At 36.2% G+C, this 15,082-nt stretch overlaps 1 protein-coding gene across 1 annotated transcript; it reads right to left on the bottom strand.

The window, feature by feature from the left end:
- Nucleotides 1-9,790: 9,790 nt before the first annotated feature.
- On the bottom strand, nt 9,791-10,581 carry LOC116130958 (MLP-like protein 31). Its single transcript, XM_031416636.1, has 2 exons — nt 10,318-10,581; nt 9,791-10,219 (listed from the first exon to the last, which is right to left on the bottom strand). Exons 1-2 carry the CDS (start codon nt 10,502-10,504, stop codon nt 9,945-9,947), a joined length of 462 nt encoding a protein of 153 aa, XP_031272496.1. The 5' UTR covers nt 10,505-10,581; the 3' UTR covers nt 9,791-9,944.
- Between the last annotated feature and the right edge of the window lie 4,501 nt (nt 10,582-15,082).

Here is a 15,082-nt window from a genome sequence, read left to right on the forward strand (position 1 = left end):
ATTCAGCTTGAAGGATTCATCAATTTTAAGTTTCCTCAACATGTCTGTAAACTCAACAAGGCCCTCTATAGCTTGAAACAGACTCATAGGGTCTGGTTTGATAAACTGAAAAGAGCTCTTACAACTTGGGGATTCAAGAATTATACCTTTGATACCAGCCTCTTCTATTATTCTTATGGGACAACACCACTTTACATGTTAGTGTATGTTGATAACATAGTCATCACTGGACCTGATACATCTGATTCAGTGTCTAGTAACTGATTTAAATCATACTTTTGCCTTAAAGGATCTTGGTGATTTGCACTACTTCTTAGGCATTGAAGTTATTTGTACAAACCATGGCTTACAACTCATCAGCAGAAGTATGTGCAAGATTTGTTTGTTAAAACCCAGATGCAGAATTGCAATCCGTGTGTCACTGTAACGCCCACATTGGGTATGTAGTTTTACTTATGCCTTTATACCTTTAGTTAAATTTTGTTAAATTTATCTTGAACAAGTGTGAAGAAAATCCCCTAAAATTTTATTAGGGGTAAAATGGTCTTTTTACTCACTAGTTGAAAATGTGGGGAGTGAAAGAGATAGAATTTCATGGAGAATGCAATAAAAATGAGGGCATTATGGTAATTGACTAAGGGACATAGATGAAATTTCATAGAAAGTGCAAGGGTTAAATGGGAAACTACAAATAATATTTGTTATATCAAGAGTTGAAGAATGAAACCCTAGCCATTCTTCCTCCACTTTCAAGCCACCTTCATCCCCAAATTCTCTCAAGTTCTCAATCTTTTTTTCAAGGAAATTCATAAATCTTGTGTTATTTTTATTGGAATTTCAATCCCCAAGCATCCTTAGTAAGATCCTTGCACTAAGATATGAGTTTTAATTTTTAAAGTGTTGAATTCTTATGATTTCTGTTCATAGGATTTAAGAGAAAGAGAGTTGGATCAAGAAGACTACTAAAGTGTTGGTTTGCTCACATCTAAGGTAAGTAAATCCACCCTAGTTATGACTGGAGTAATATTGTGTAGAGAATTTCTTTTATTCTATATTTGCTTATATATGAAGAATTTTTGATGGAATGGATGTTGAATGATGGTTAGAATTTATCCATGAGAAGTAGTGTTTGTGTACTTGATGTTGATGAGAGTTTGGATAATTATGGAAGAATTGGAGTAGAATTTATGGAGTGTGAATCCTGGACGGTTTGACGTTAATCTTGGTGTGTTTAATTCCAAATTTTGGTGGCTTAGAAGAGAGGTAGAAGTGTAGCCAAATTAGAGTTGATATGTGCATATAAATAGTTTGATGAATGTCAAAGAGAATGCATGTATGTGTTAGAAACGACCCAGTTGCGCAGCGGAAAACAAAAAATTTTACAACCACGGATCGTTCCTTAGAACCCAAAATCAAGGCACGATTTTACATTTTATGCATAATAAGAATCTGCAGAAAAATAAATCCAAATGTTTAGATTCATACCCCCGTTTGGAGGCTCCACCAATGTTGTCCCTGAATGTGTTTGCTACCGATCCAAGTGTAGATCGAACCGTAGAGGTCCACACGAAGACAATCAACAAGAACCAAGGAGGGATTTGCTAGATCCTCCTTGGCCTTAAGAAATCAGAAGAAAATCAGTATTTGATTTTTCAATCAAAGATGAAAGTGGCGGTGGAGTGAGTGTAAAAGGGGCTGCTGTGTGTGTTTTGTTTTCAAAGGCAAATCAATTAATTAAATAAAACACAACACTATTCCTTTTATAGGCAAACTAAGTTGCCCTATTCCCCATGGAATGGGCTTGGGCTCCAACCCAAACACCCCATGTTGCCAAACACTCCCAATTTGATATTTTAATTTAATTCATCATTATCTTAATTAAATCAATTATATTTAATTAACATTTAACATAATGATGATTTAATTAAATATGTGCGAACACACATTTAACCGTAATTTCACTTATTTAATTTTATTAACAAATTAAATAAAGGCTACGACCTCATCAAATTTAATTGCACTATGAAATTACCAAAATACCCTTTCGCCTAAAAAGACGAAATTGCCCTTCTTTCTTCTTGGCTCTTAAATTATCTTTTATGTGTGTGACCCATAGGCTCCTCATCATACCGGTAGTGTATAGTATCGCGATTAACACCAATTATCGTCTCACTAATACACGACCAGATGGGCCCCTAGCAAGGCATCATGGCCACCCGATAGTTCGGATTCAGCAAAGTAGCTACCTGTCAACGATATGGTTACCGTACAATACGATCCTTTCATCATTCGTTATCTCGACAGACGAAGTTATAGAATAGTGTCAACCTTCGGTTACTCTCGATATTATATTTCAGTTTCTGGACCAATGACCCGTATTATAATCTGGATAGAGCAACACTCAATCCCACTGTGGCCACAGTTTTAGTGTCATTGCCATAATCGGAATTGCGCCGTGAGATAACTTCTCCCTACCCAGGAGTGATGAATCCTTGTCAATCCACCATATGTTTGATACACTCCTTGATATAGCCAATCACCACCGTACTGACAGCTCTGAATAAATGCGTTAGGCTAGTGTCAAACTGTACCAATCGGTGCACAAGGCACTCCGGTGATCTCAAGTCTAGGATCACATGCACCACCATTCGTTAAAGGATTTGTTCCATAGACACTGGGGTTCCATCCATATGGAATCCTCTGTGGGTCAGTCCAGTGAACTTGCTGCGGTAAACCGCCTACAACAAGCACCCAGTGTTTTGCACCAGGTTGTCACCAAACAACCTTGACAGTGATCAGTCACTGCCTTTCGACAGGTCGTTCAACACTATGATAGCCTTACCGTATTTCTGTGCCCTTACTTCAGAATAATCACTGAGGCTACGGACGTTTCTAGAATGGCCACCATATGTGCTCATAGGGTTCTCACTATCAAGATTTGAAACACTTGATACCCTCGTCACGGTTCTACCATTCTAAGGACATATATCAATACATATTGCAATAATAATGATTTACGCGATATAGAATAAAATGCCTTTTATTATTGATTAATGAACATTATTACAAAGAGTCAATTCTACAATAATTGATTGGCTCTAGGGCATCTACTCTAACAGTATGAGTATGATTATTTATTATCTTGAGATGAATTTGTAGATGGTAGAGAACATGTTTACATTCCATATTGCATTATTGCATCCAAACATGTGAATTTAGAAAGAATAATAAGCATGAGCCCATCTACATCCATACATACTCATAAGATCACTTAAAAACATTAAAGAACATTAAAGAACAAAGAGAAAGAAAAGAGAAATATTCTATAGTTCAAATCTGAATTTTTATTTAAAGAAGTGTGAAAAGATAAAAGAAGAGAAGGTTGTTGGGATGGGGAACCCGTGAGTGACATAGCCCCGTATGCACGCCACCTTTAGTGAGCAGCCTCAAAATTCAGAAAGAAGAATTGTACAGTCCGTTAGAAGTGCATGTGGATGAGGACTGTACCCAGAATTAGAGAATACACTCACACGGCCAGGGTTTCAAATCCATGCCCCAACCGAGTCTGATCAGCAAGAAAGAAAGAAAGAACAGAAAGAAAAGAAAAGAAAAGAAAGAATAGAAAGAAAGAAAGAAAGAAAGAATAGAAAGAAAGAAAGATTAGAAAAGAAAGAAATACAGAGAAAAGAAACAGAATAAGAATAAGAAAAATAGAAAAAACAGAAAAGAAAATGCACATCCTATGCATTTGCATTTGCATCATACCTATGCATGATACGATGCCTACTATTATGAGTAGTGAGAAAATTAGAAATTGAGAAAAAAGCAAAGAAAGAATAAAGAAAGAATAGAGAAAGAGCAGGGAAAGAATAGAGAAAGAGCAGAGAAAGAATAGAAAAGTGTGATATAAGGAAAGAAATTTAGAATTTAAGCAACGAAGAGAGAAGGGTAGCATAGCGGGTTTACTTACTGAGCAATTAGTGCTCATCTCGTTGTTTTCAATGTTTTTGCAGGTAGTAGGTGAGATGCGGTCGCTTAGAACGTCAAGAAGTGGAAGGGTTTGGCAACACTGTCAAGTTACTCTTTTGTGACTTTATTATATTATGTAAAGATTTGTATATAAAGAAAAATTAGTTATGAGCCCATTATTTTATACTCATCTACACATATATTTTCTTATATATATTTAGTGAGTTTTACTGTTATTTTACGAGTATACTAGCTAGAAATAGAGTATTACAATCACTCCCTTGGTTGTCGGCTCCAAGCTTAGTATAGAAGATAGTCCTCTGTTTGATCAACCTTTTATGTATCGCAACACAATTGGTGCTCTTTAGTACCTCACCTTGACCAGACCCGATCTATCTTTTGCCATAAATAAGCTCAGCCAATTTCTCAAGGCTCCCTTTATCAACCATTGATAGACATGTAAGCATATTCTTTGGTATATTAAGGGTACATCTGACTATGGTTTACACTTGCAATCTGGTGATAATTTGAAACTTGAAGGCTATGTTGATGCTTACAGGGCAAGTAACCTCTCTGATCATCACTCCACCAGTGGCTATTACATCTATCTTAGATCAAATCTAGTCCAATAAAGCTCAAAGAAGCAACATGTTGTTGCTTTGTCTTCCACCGAGGCTAAGTACCATGCTCTTGCTCAAGCCTCCACTGAAATGGTATGGATACAAAATCTTTTTCAAGAGCTATGCATTCCATTATCTTTGTCACCAATCCTCTGGTGTGATAACACTAGTGTCGCTGCACTAGCTTCCAATCTGATGTTTCATGTTTGCACAAAACACATCGAAATCGATGTACACTTTGTGCGTGAAATGGTCACATCAAAATGACTGGTTATTCTATGTCTCCTTTGAGTTTCAAACAGCTAACATTCTCAGCAAGCCACTCTTGGGTCCCATGTTTCATTTGCTTTGTGAGAAACTCACTGTTCTCCCCATTCCTTCTGCTATTCAATCCAAGTTTTGTCTGAGGGACGATAGGGATGGTCATCNAATAGTTCAGCTGAGTTAGTTCAGGGGCTTTGGCTTACGGGAAGATATTGGAAACAAGTATAAGAAGTAAGGTTGTTTCTGCAAAGATTAGAAGTTAAGTAGGGTTGTTTTTGTAAAGAAATAAAATTGTCACCACACGGTGCGTTTTGTGTGCTTTTGTATCAGACTATATAAAGTCTTCTGTAACTAATATTGAGTAAACAAATGTTTTAATAATAGAACAAGAAACAGAGTCTTTCTTCTTTCTCTCTCGATTCATTCATTTCTGTTTATTTTCTTTTTCAAGTCCGTCACTAATCTTTCACTACACCAAATCGCGTAAATCACTCTAGAAGGTGGGCAATGTGACATAAAGAAGGGTTTGCACGGATAATCCCACCAACTTACAGATTTAGTAATGATAACCTTGATCTATCTCACTATAAATTGAGAGCTCTTATCTCATTTAAGGGATTAGCCTCTTTCTCTCTAAAGAAAAATAGCATTATCTCTCTTGTATAATCATTTGTAAGTCAGTCCGCTAACGCGACCTGACCCCTATCATTAATATAAAATCAGTGGATGTAGGATTTGCTTCCTTAGCATCTGAACCACTTTAAACGCTTTTTTCTATTGCATTTACTCCCACTTTCACATTCACGTGTGTTTTTTGGGCCTACTCAGTATTTCACATGTGCATTTCATTGATGTCAAAATCACGCATCAACATTAGGAATAAAATTATGAGTTCAATTAGGAATAAAATATCCCTACATGTATTACACATTTAATAAAGGTGAAAACTAATTTTAGGTTATAAGTAAAAAAAAAAAAAAAAAAAAAAGAGTTAAATAGACGATGTAGTGTGAAAAATTGGTTTAAACACTAGGTTTTGGATTTTTTTAATACCAATTAGATACTTGGTCATTAATTATATGGTTGTTGTATATCAGTGTAACATTATTAGAGGATTTTTTAGATGTGTTTCGGTCCCATTAAATATGAACCGAGGATTGTTTTTAATATAATTTACAAATCCAGCTATTCATTGAATAAATGAGTAATAGATTGGCATTCAATTATCAACAAAGTTACGTACACCGAAAAATTTACACCGAAAATTTGTACCGACCTACTTGTATCAAGCGCCTAATTTTTTTTATCAATTTTTTTCTAGTGAACAGTCGTCCATCGAATTTGGACGGTCGTTCATTCACATGGACTCCCTCCATATTATATGGACAATGGTCCATATACCAGAGACGGGCATCCCCATTTAAACGACGTCCGTCGCTGAATAAAATACAATAAAAAAATTTGTTAAACATTAGGGATGGCCATCCATCCATTATGGACGGCCGTCCCTTAATTTTGGACGACCGTTCAAAAGTAAAGGACGTCCATCCTTGACCCAAATATAAAAATAAAAAATAAAAAAACTTTGAGGATGACTGTCCCATTTTGACGGGCGTCCATTCTGTCCATACTTTAAAAAAAAAAAAAAAAAAATTTCTTGCAAAGTATGTCCACGTTTCCACTCCTCTTCTTCTTCTCCCTCATCGTCTCGAAAACGTCCTCGTTTCGACTCCTCCGTCGTGTGTCCGCGGAAGAAAAGCCCAAAGTGGAGGCAGAGGTTGATGAGGACGACGTCGATAAGTCAGTTATGATACTGTCAACAGTCGCGATACTGTCCACAGTATTGGCACGAACCAAACCGCAGTTGGGTAGAAAAGGAACCGAACTGTCCACACTCCCAATACTGTCCACGGTATCGGCACGAGCCAAACCACAGTTAGGGATTTGCATAAATGTAACCGAAGATGAAAACGATATACAAAATTCCAACTGATTAGACCCATCATCAGGATGATCTCCATTCATGGGTCGCTCAAGAACTATCTCGATGTACTGGTCATCGTTACCATCCTCCTCGTCAGAGAAGGCAGCGAGCACGGGGCTAAAATCCTGACCGCTAAAAGAGAAACTAGCTTCCAGTTCCGGATCTCGATTCATGATACTTTGCTCCGTAGTTCAATATTATCTATCACTGCTACAATGAAGAAAACAGAGTGACGAAGCGAATTAATAGGAGGAAGAAGGTAGAGATATTTACATTAAGAGACAAAAAACAGATATTTTGGATAGGATCTTTTTTGAGTTGTTACATGTAAAAGAAATGAAACCAGATCATAAGATGAGATTTGTTGTTGATGAGAGGATATCGACACGTGCATGGCTAAACTTAAAAATTTTAACTGTTTGATTCAGAGAACTTCAAACTAGAACTAGTACAAGGACTCGTGTCCATTTATACATGAAGAATCAAGCTCCAATAACTTAAAAAATGGAAGAAAATTTGTCTGCTAATTCAAATATTTTAATGTTGAAGATGATGACAGCTTTCCCCATGAATGACATATAGCGCATGTGGGGATCTTGTGGTGAAGGAAAAGATGAAATTTAATTGTTATTAAGCAATCTACCATGGGAGTTGATCCAAAAAAACTTGCAGGTGGCTTCGCAGAAGCTGCTGTTGCAGCTTGTAAGTTTGATGAACTAGGCATTGCACCAGATGATAAAGCATTTGCAGTTGTTGATCCTGTTCCCTGCATTATTCCAGTACCAGAGGATGGCACTTTCTCTCCGTCTTTCAATCCAGAGACTGAGCTACCATCTGAACTTGTGCCCTTGTTCAACTAAAAAAATAAAAAGCAGCATTCAGTGTCTACCAAGGAATACATATTACTAAACAAACATAAAATTGACCACATGAGAGAAGAGGAAAGAAACAACTTTCTTAACAATGCAGACTCTTCATACCAATGGTATCTTCTTAACACTGCAGAAAAGCTGAAGAACTCATTTTGAAGAGCAAAGCTAGACTCAAGTAGCATTGATTGGAAAGTGTTAACTTGACTTTGCAAGAATCGAACATACTTATTGTGATGATGTGGCTTGTGTTTGTGCCACGGTGGAGTCAATTAAAAATTGGGAGAGTCAAAGGGGTCCAAGCGACATCGTTTTAAGATGAGCCAAAAATGACTTTGTCTACTCATTCGATCCAGCCCTCTTCTTTTGCACAGTTTTCTCCTCTCTAACTGTCTTGTTCCAGAATGTTCTAATGGGAGACGAAATTTGTTGCTTGTCTACGGCTGGATCTTCTTGAGGTACCAAGTGGAGGCTGATCCTGGAAGGTGGCTGATGTATAAATTGATTCCATTTGATATGGATTGGTAGAAAAGGGAAAAGGGAAGAAAGCTAGGGTTTCTTCTATTCCTCTTTGCTCAATCTGTTTCTTTCTTTGTTAAATACCCTGTAAATTGTCTCCTTGACTGTGATAGTAATGATATCCTATTTGTGCCTTGAAGAGTGGATGTAGGCTACCCAGCCGAACCACTATAAATTCTTGTGTTGATCTTTATTTTATTTTTGCTTGATCTGTTGTTTGATTAATGCTTGATGATTCACTGCTTTAATCTGTGATAACTTTGTGGTTTGGAACGATTGGTTGTTACCCAGAGAACAGAATCTGTGATTTTTTCATCTTGTTACACAGTTGATTTGTTAGCCCAAGATCTGCAATCTGTGATAGCTTAGGACAAAAGAAAAAAAATCCTTAACACTTATAAGCCTCTTCAAGCGTGGTAGCAGTATCCATTTTCTTCTCACATGGCATCAGCTTTTGCAAGCACCGAACCTTGTCGCTGTTGTTTTGTTGACGTTGACGAGCCAACACACGTTGCGGTTGAATAGGAGGCGAGAGTACATGATTGGGACAGATAAAGGAGTTGAAACGAGGACGTTTTCGAGACGATGAGGGAGAAGAAGAAGAGTTGTTGAAGGGTGGACGATGAGGGAGAAGAAGAAGAGTTGTCGAAGAAGAGGAGTCGAAACGTGGATATACTTTGCAACAATTTTTTTTTTTTTTTTTTTTTTAAGTATGGACCGTCCAAATGTAAGGGACGGCTTCTAAAATTTAAGGATGGCCATCCCAAAATTTTTTATTTTTTATTTTTTAATTTTCATATTTGAGTTTAGAATAGATGTCTTTTATTTTTAGATAATTGTCCAAAATAAAGAAATGGTTGTCCATAATAGATGGACGACTGTCTCTAATGTTTAACAAATTTTTTTTATTGTATTTTATTCAGTTCATCTCTGATATATAGATTATGTTTATATAATATAGATGAAAATCTATGTAAATGAGCAATCATTTATCAAATTTGAAGGACCATTCACTAGAAAAAATTGATAAAAAAATCAGACATATAATACACTAAACCAATATAAATATTTAATATAAATTTTTCGGTATCTATCAGTGAGTGGTTGAATTATTGTCTGAATAGTGATTTAAAATCACAGCATCATTTAACACTCTTACACTCTTAATAGCTGACGTGACAGACGATGTGACATATGTCACATCGTCTGTCACGTCATCGGTGTTAAAGGGTTAGTAAGGTTGTCAGTTAAAGTAATATTACCGTATTTTTATCTTCAGCTTCTTAAATAGTAAGAGAATGAAATAAACAATGAATAAGAATAATAAGAAACAATGAAATTAACCGTTCTTCACAGGATTTTGTCCGTATTGAAAAGAGGAAGCAAGAAATAAGAAACGATGAAGCAAGCTATAAAAAACTGCAATTTCTTTTCCCCATAAATGGTGAAACTTTGGACTAGCTATATAAGCAAAATCAGCAAAAGGATTTATGTAGAAGATAGCTGCTTCTTGTCCGGAAATTAGGAAAGGCAAACATACAATATCAATAATCAGCGAGAGAAAATAAAACACAACATTAAATTCACATTTCATTAATTTATAATAAACAAACACTGACTGGTCGAACAAGCCAATTATTCAACTACTTCCGAAAGTAGCTCTTATTTTCAGCTGCCAAAACACACACGAAAACACAGTAAAATTAATGACATGTAGGTTTATGCCTTCTGCTCGGTAAGATGGGCATCGATATCTTTGGTCATGCCGAGAACTAGCTGAACTATTCCTCGGGGTTCCGGAATATTTTCTTGCAGCTTCTCATAAGTGAAAGTCCAGTGCACCAAGCTGCCCTCACCTTTTGGAGTAGCCTGAACCACGATATGGAAGTACTTATACTTCTCCAACAAATGCCCTTCAATCACTTTAAAAGTGGTTGAGTTTTTCTCATTATCTATGGCTTCAATTATCTCCTTAGCAGTCTCAGGAACCCCATCTGTATACGGTTAATTAATTCACAAACATAAATACAATTAGTACATAGAAATTACAAACATATGCAATAATATGAATATTGGCCTGTGTATGGGTTACCATGGGTGTAATTCCAGAAGATAACAGAGCCCGGCTTTCCCCATTCACCTTCATGAATTTCACAACTCTGAATGTGTGCGGGGCTGACATTGGAAATGTGGTGTGGCCTGCCGCTAATAACCTCATGAAACTCAGCAGCAGGAGCCTTGATCTCTATATCAATCTCCGACTTACCAACAAGAGACATTTTTTTTCTTCACTTGATGATATCAAGAACCAAATATTATTCACCAGTAAATTTTTAGAAGATTGTGTTGAGGAACGCTGGTCACTGGCCTTTATATAGAAGATTGTTTATACTTTACATACCGTATCATATAAACAATTACGTAATAATATATAAATCTAACACATCCTTCACGTGAGATGGGGACCAGATAGATGATTTAGGGATATATGATATGGAGAGGTCTAGAGATCATAATTAATATAATTAAGACAGATAACTAAATATTATAAAAAATTTAAATGAGTGGAAATTCGAATTTAATACATTGAACTTTGATAGACTACTAAAGTTAATATCATTTCTACATTATTATAAATAAGTGAATATAAGTATATTTAATCATGTATATTACACTTCTAAAATAAATACACAAATTTAGTGTTTCTTTTTCGGAAATCTTGACGTTACGAGAGAAAAAAATTTGGTAAATATCTCAAATAATGCGAACAATTGATTAATCAATGTCACATTAGTAATAAGATGATATTAAAAATAATTATATGAAGCTAGCTATAAAATTAAGCTTTACTTAAGTATTTCATTGTGCTGTTTATCATGCATTACAGCAATGTAATTCCATAGTTTTTTAATTTCCTTTAAACACATGATTCGTGTTATTTTGAAATTTCAAAACACTATTAATGGAGCCTTACGTGGACGATTGATTTGTTTGGATGTTTGAAAAGCTGTAAAGGTCAAGGTATCAGGTGAAATGATTAATTTAATAAATATTTAGAACAAGTTTGACGATTTATTGTTTTTTTTTCTTCCCAAAGACTAATTGATAAAAGGAATTGTAAAATTGGTACCAGTGTTTCTAAAATGTGTTTATGGACTTGAAAATACCTGAAAATTAGAAAGAAATAAAATGCTATATTCATGAAATTTTAACCCGATTAAATTTACAAATTAAGCAATAATTTATGTGGATTAAAGTGTCAGAATTCAGAAGATGAGGACTTAGTTGATATTTAGCTAAGTAACAACAAAACACAGTCGTTTTGTGTCTCTCTTAAACAAAACACGCGAGCTTTCTTCTCCACTTTCCCCTTTTTCCCTTTACTTCATTCAGCTGCTGTCGTTACTTAAAAGTAGCTACAAACCCTCATTGTAATTCATTCACTCATTTACTCAATTGAATATAGTAATTGAAGCTAAATTTGTTTCTCTTTTTCTTTCAATTTACAAATCTCTCATGGTATCAGAGCCCAGGTTTAGTTGAGCTGAGCGCTTGACCAGTGAGTGAGGAGTTAGAGCCAACAACTACCTCCATCAACAGGCATGACCCAACATATGGGCTTGACCGTGAGGGGGAGTGTTGGAGTCCCGCATCGACTAAGCACACTCAAGCCTATTGGGTTATAAGAGGGGATAATCCTCCCATTAAACAAGGCCTTATTGGGTAAGGAGTCAAGCCACCTCAATGGCTCTGATACCAAACACTAATCACTCTGAAACTAGCTTCGAAAGGATGATTCACAGTGTTTCAAGCTCAGTTAGCTCAGCTTTTCTAACAAGTCTTCAGGTCGTTACTCCAAAGTTGACCAGAGACAACTATCGCGACAACTATCACTTCTGGAAATCGCAAGTGCTCTCAGTTGTGGGAGCTCATGAGCTTGAGGATCATCTCACAGGTCTTGTATCCTGTCCTGAGCTTTTAATTACTGTCAATAATGACATATTGCATGATTCAGGAGAAGTTAGGTTAAAAGAAAAAGTTATTGAAAAAATTAATCCTGCCTATATTTCTTGGAAAAGGACTGATAAGTTCTTAGTCACATGGCTATTAACGTCAATATCTGAGTGTATGTTTGCCTCAGTTTCCAAATGTCAATCATCTACAGCAATTTGGCTAACCTAGAAAGTGAGTTCGTTAATGATTCTAAGTCTAGAGCTCTTCAATTGAAAACCTTACTTCAAACTACTCAAAAAGGTCATCTGAGCATTAGTGATTATGTCAAAAAGATGAAAGAGATAGCCCAGAGTTTGTCAGCTAGTGGCCAAGTAATTTCTGATGAGGATTTGTTACAGTTTATACCAGATGGACTAGGTCCAGAATTTGATGCTGTAATTGTTAATCTCACATCAAGAATAGAGTCTAAGTTTGATTCAGTGACTTTATAAGAAGCTCAATACTTGCTTCAAAAGTATGAGATGAGGATTGAAAGATTTAATTCAAGTGAGTTTCTTAACAGTTATGTTAACAGTTCTGTTAATATGGCTACTATTAGCAATCCAGGACTCCATTCATCAGCTGTCAATGTTTTACCTACAGCAACACCAACATCAATCCTTTCCAACCAATCTACTGGTGCCTTCAATTTATCACCAATATTTACCTCCAGTCCTACTGCTCAACACACCACCAATCCTCATATTAGACATCAATATCCTACCCTTGTCAATTACCAACACCTGAATGTGCCTTTGATAAGTGAACTGTATAATTCCTCAACCAACATTAGACAATATAGAGTCCCTTTTACCGCCTATAGGTCACCACCTGGTTTTATTCCTTATGGACGAGGTAGAGGTAAAGGAAATCCTAAAGGAAAACCTATCTGCCAAGTCTGTAACAAAATGGGGCACACTGCTGTGCAATGTTATCACAGGTACAACTCCATGTATAATGGTATACCTCCACCCTTTGAAGGTCAAAAACTTGGTGGTAATCCAGTTAATCAACATGGTGGTTATCAACATACACAGCAACAACAACAATCCACAATGAATCACAGTCAGCTTGTACCAAACCTTCACCTACAACATCACAATCAGCCTGTACCAAACCTTCCCCTACAACAGCAGCCCCTAACAAATACTACTCATTCACACTCAGCCTATACACTACCTAGTCAACAAACATCTAACACTATACCAAGTCAAGCATATTTTGCTGCTCCCCAATCTTTTCCCAATCCTACCCTTCCTGCTCATATCTCATCAACACCAATTTAGGATCCAGCCTTGTACATGGATTCTGGAGCAACAGATCATATCACCTATGATTTGAATCGATTGAGTGCAAGTAGACACTATGATGGTCCTGAACAAATTCAGGTTGGCAGTGGTGAGTTCCTCAATATATCTCATGTTGGTTTTTCACTATTGCCTAGTTCTTTACAATCCAAATCCTTATATTTGAAGAATGTTCTTTGTGTTCCTCGTATAACCAAGAATTTACTTAGCATTTCAAAATTTACTAAGGATAATAATGTTGTGGTTGAACTTTCTGCTACTTGTTGTGTGGTTAAAGACAATGCTACCAAACAGGTACTGCTGCAGGGAGACCTTAAGGCGGGATTGTATCAGTTGAACCTGTCAACCTTCCCTTTACAACCCAAGTCTGCTAACACTTTATTAGCCTCTAATAGTTCATTCACAAAACAGTGTCATTTAGGCAAATCAGCATTTACCAGGACTCTTATTGAGAATAATAGTGTCTTCTAAATCTAGGTGTGCTGAAAATACACATTCTAGTCAGTCCATACTTTCCTCATGCAATAAAGTTGATGATTCTACCTTTCCTTCATGTAACAAGAACAGTGATGAGCATCCTGCTGAATTAGTTTCTGATAGTTGTAAATATTTGACTAGTAATAAAAAAACAGATTTACTTTTCACTAAGCCTACTATGTTGAATTTACTTTCCACTGGTAATTCTAGTTTTGTGAATACGCATTCTAAATCTGATTCTATTACTAAGTATGCTACTGCAAATATGCATGATGTTTCCTCTGATTGCTGTTCTGATATTGACAAAACACACACTGATTTTATATCTGAAACTATTTCTAATAATATGTGTTCTGTTCTTGATAAGCACTCTGATTATTTGATACAACCTGCTGTGCACATAACAACCACCAGGACTGCTGATGAGACCTTTGTTTCTAGGACTGCTAATGACAACACTTTTGCTTCAACATGGCATAAACGATTAGGTCATCCTCATAATGAGGTATTTAAGAAAATTATGACCACTTTGCCTAAAGCTAATTCATCACTACCAACATTTTGTGATGCTTGCCAATTAGGAAAGATACATAGAAACAACTTTCCCATTTCTCACTCAAGAGCCACCTTACCTTTAGAGTTAGTCCATAATGATGTTTGGGGACCTGCCCCTCAAGTTTCTTTTGAAGGTTTTTGGTATTATGTCCAATTTATTAATGACTACAATAGATTCACTTGGCTATTTCCTTTAAGAACCAAGAGTGAAGTTAGGTCCGTTTTCATTAGGTTTCATCACTTAGTTGAAAGGTAATTCAGTTTAAAGCTTAAGTGTTTACAATCGGATCAAGGGGGTGAATATAAGGGTCTAATTTCTTACCTCACCAGTGCTAGAATTTAGTTTAGGCACTCTTGTGCTTATGTTCACCAACAAAATGGTAGGAGTGGGAGAAAACATTCTCAGAAAACATAGACATGTAGTTGAGATTGGTTTGACCCTACTTGCACATGCCTCTATGCCTTTACAGTTTTGGTGGAATGCTTTTAATACAGCAGTATTTTTGATTAACATGATGCCTTTTT

This window comes from Pistacia vera, unplaced genomic scaffold, assembly GCF_008641045.1.
Source record: "Pistacia vera cultivar Batoury unplaced genomic scaffold, PisVer_v2 Contig1061, whole genome shotgun sequence".
NCBI classification, from domain to species: Eukaryota; Viridiplantae; Streptophyta; class Magnoliopsida; order Sapindales; family Anacardiaceae; genus Pistacia; species Pistacia vera.

Coding starts and splice junctions, on each gene's coding strand:
- LOC116130958 (XM_031416636.1), bottom strand. CDS start 10,504: ATGTCTCTTGTTGGTAAGTCGGAGATTGATATAGAGATCAAGGCTCCT. Junction 10,220..10,317: donor CTTCTGGAATTACACCCATG/GTAACCCATACA, acceptor AACCGTATACAG/ATGGGGTTCCTGAGACTGCT.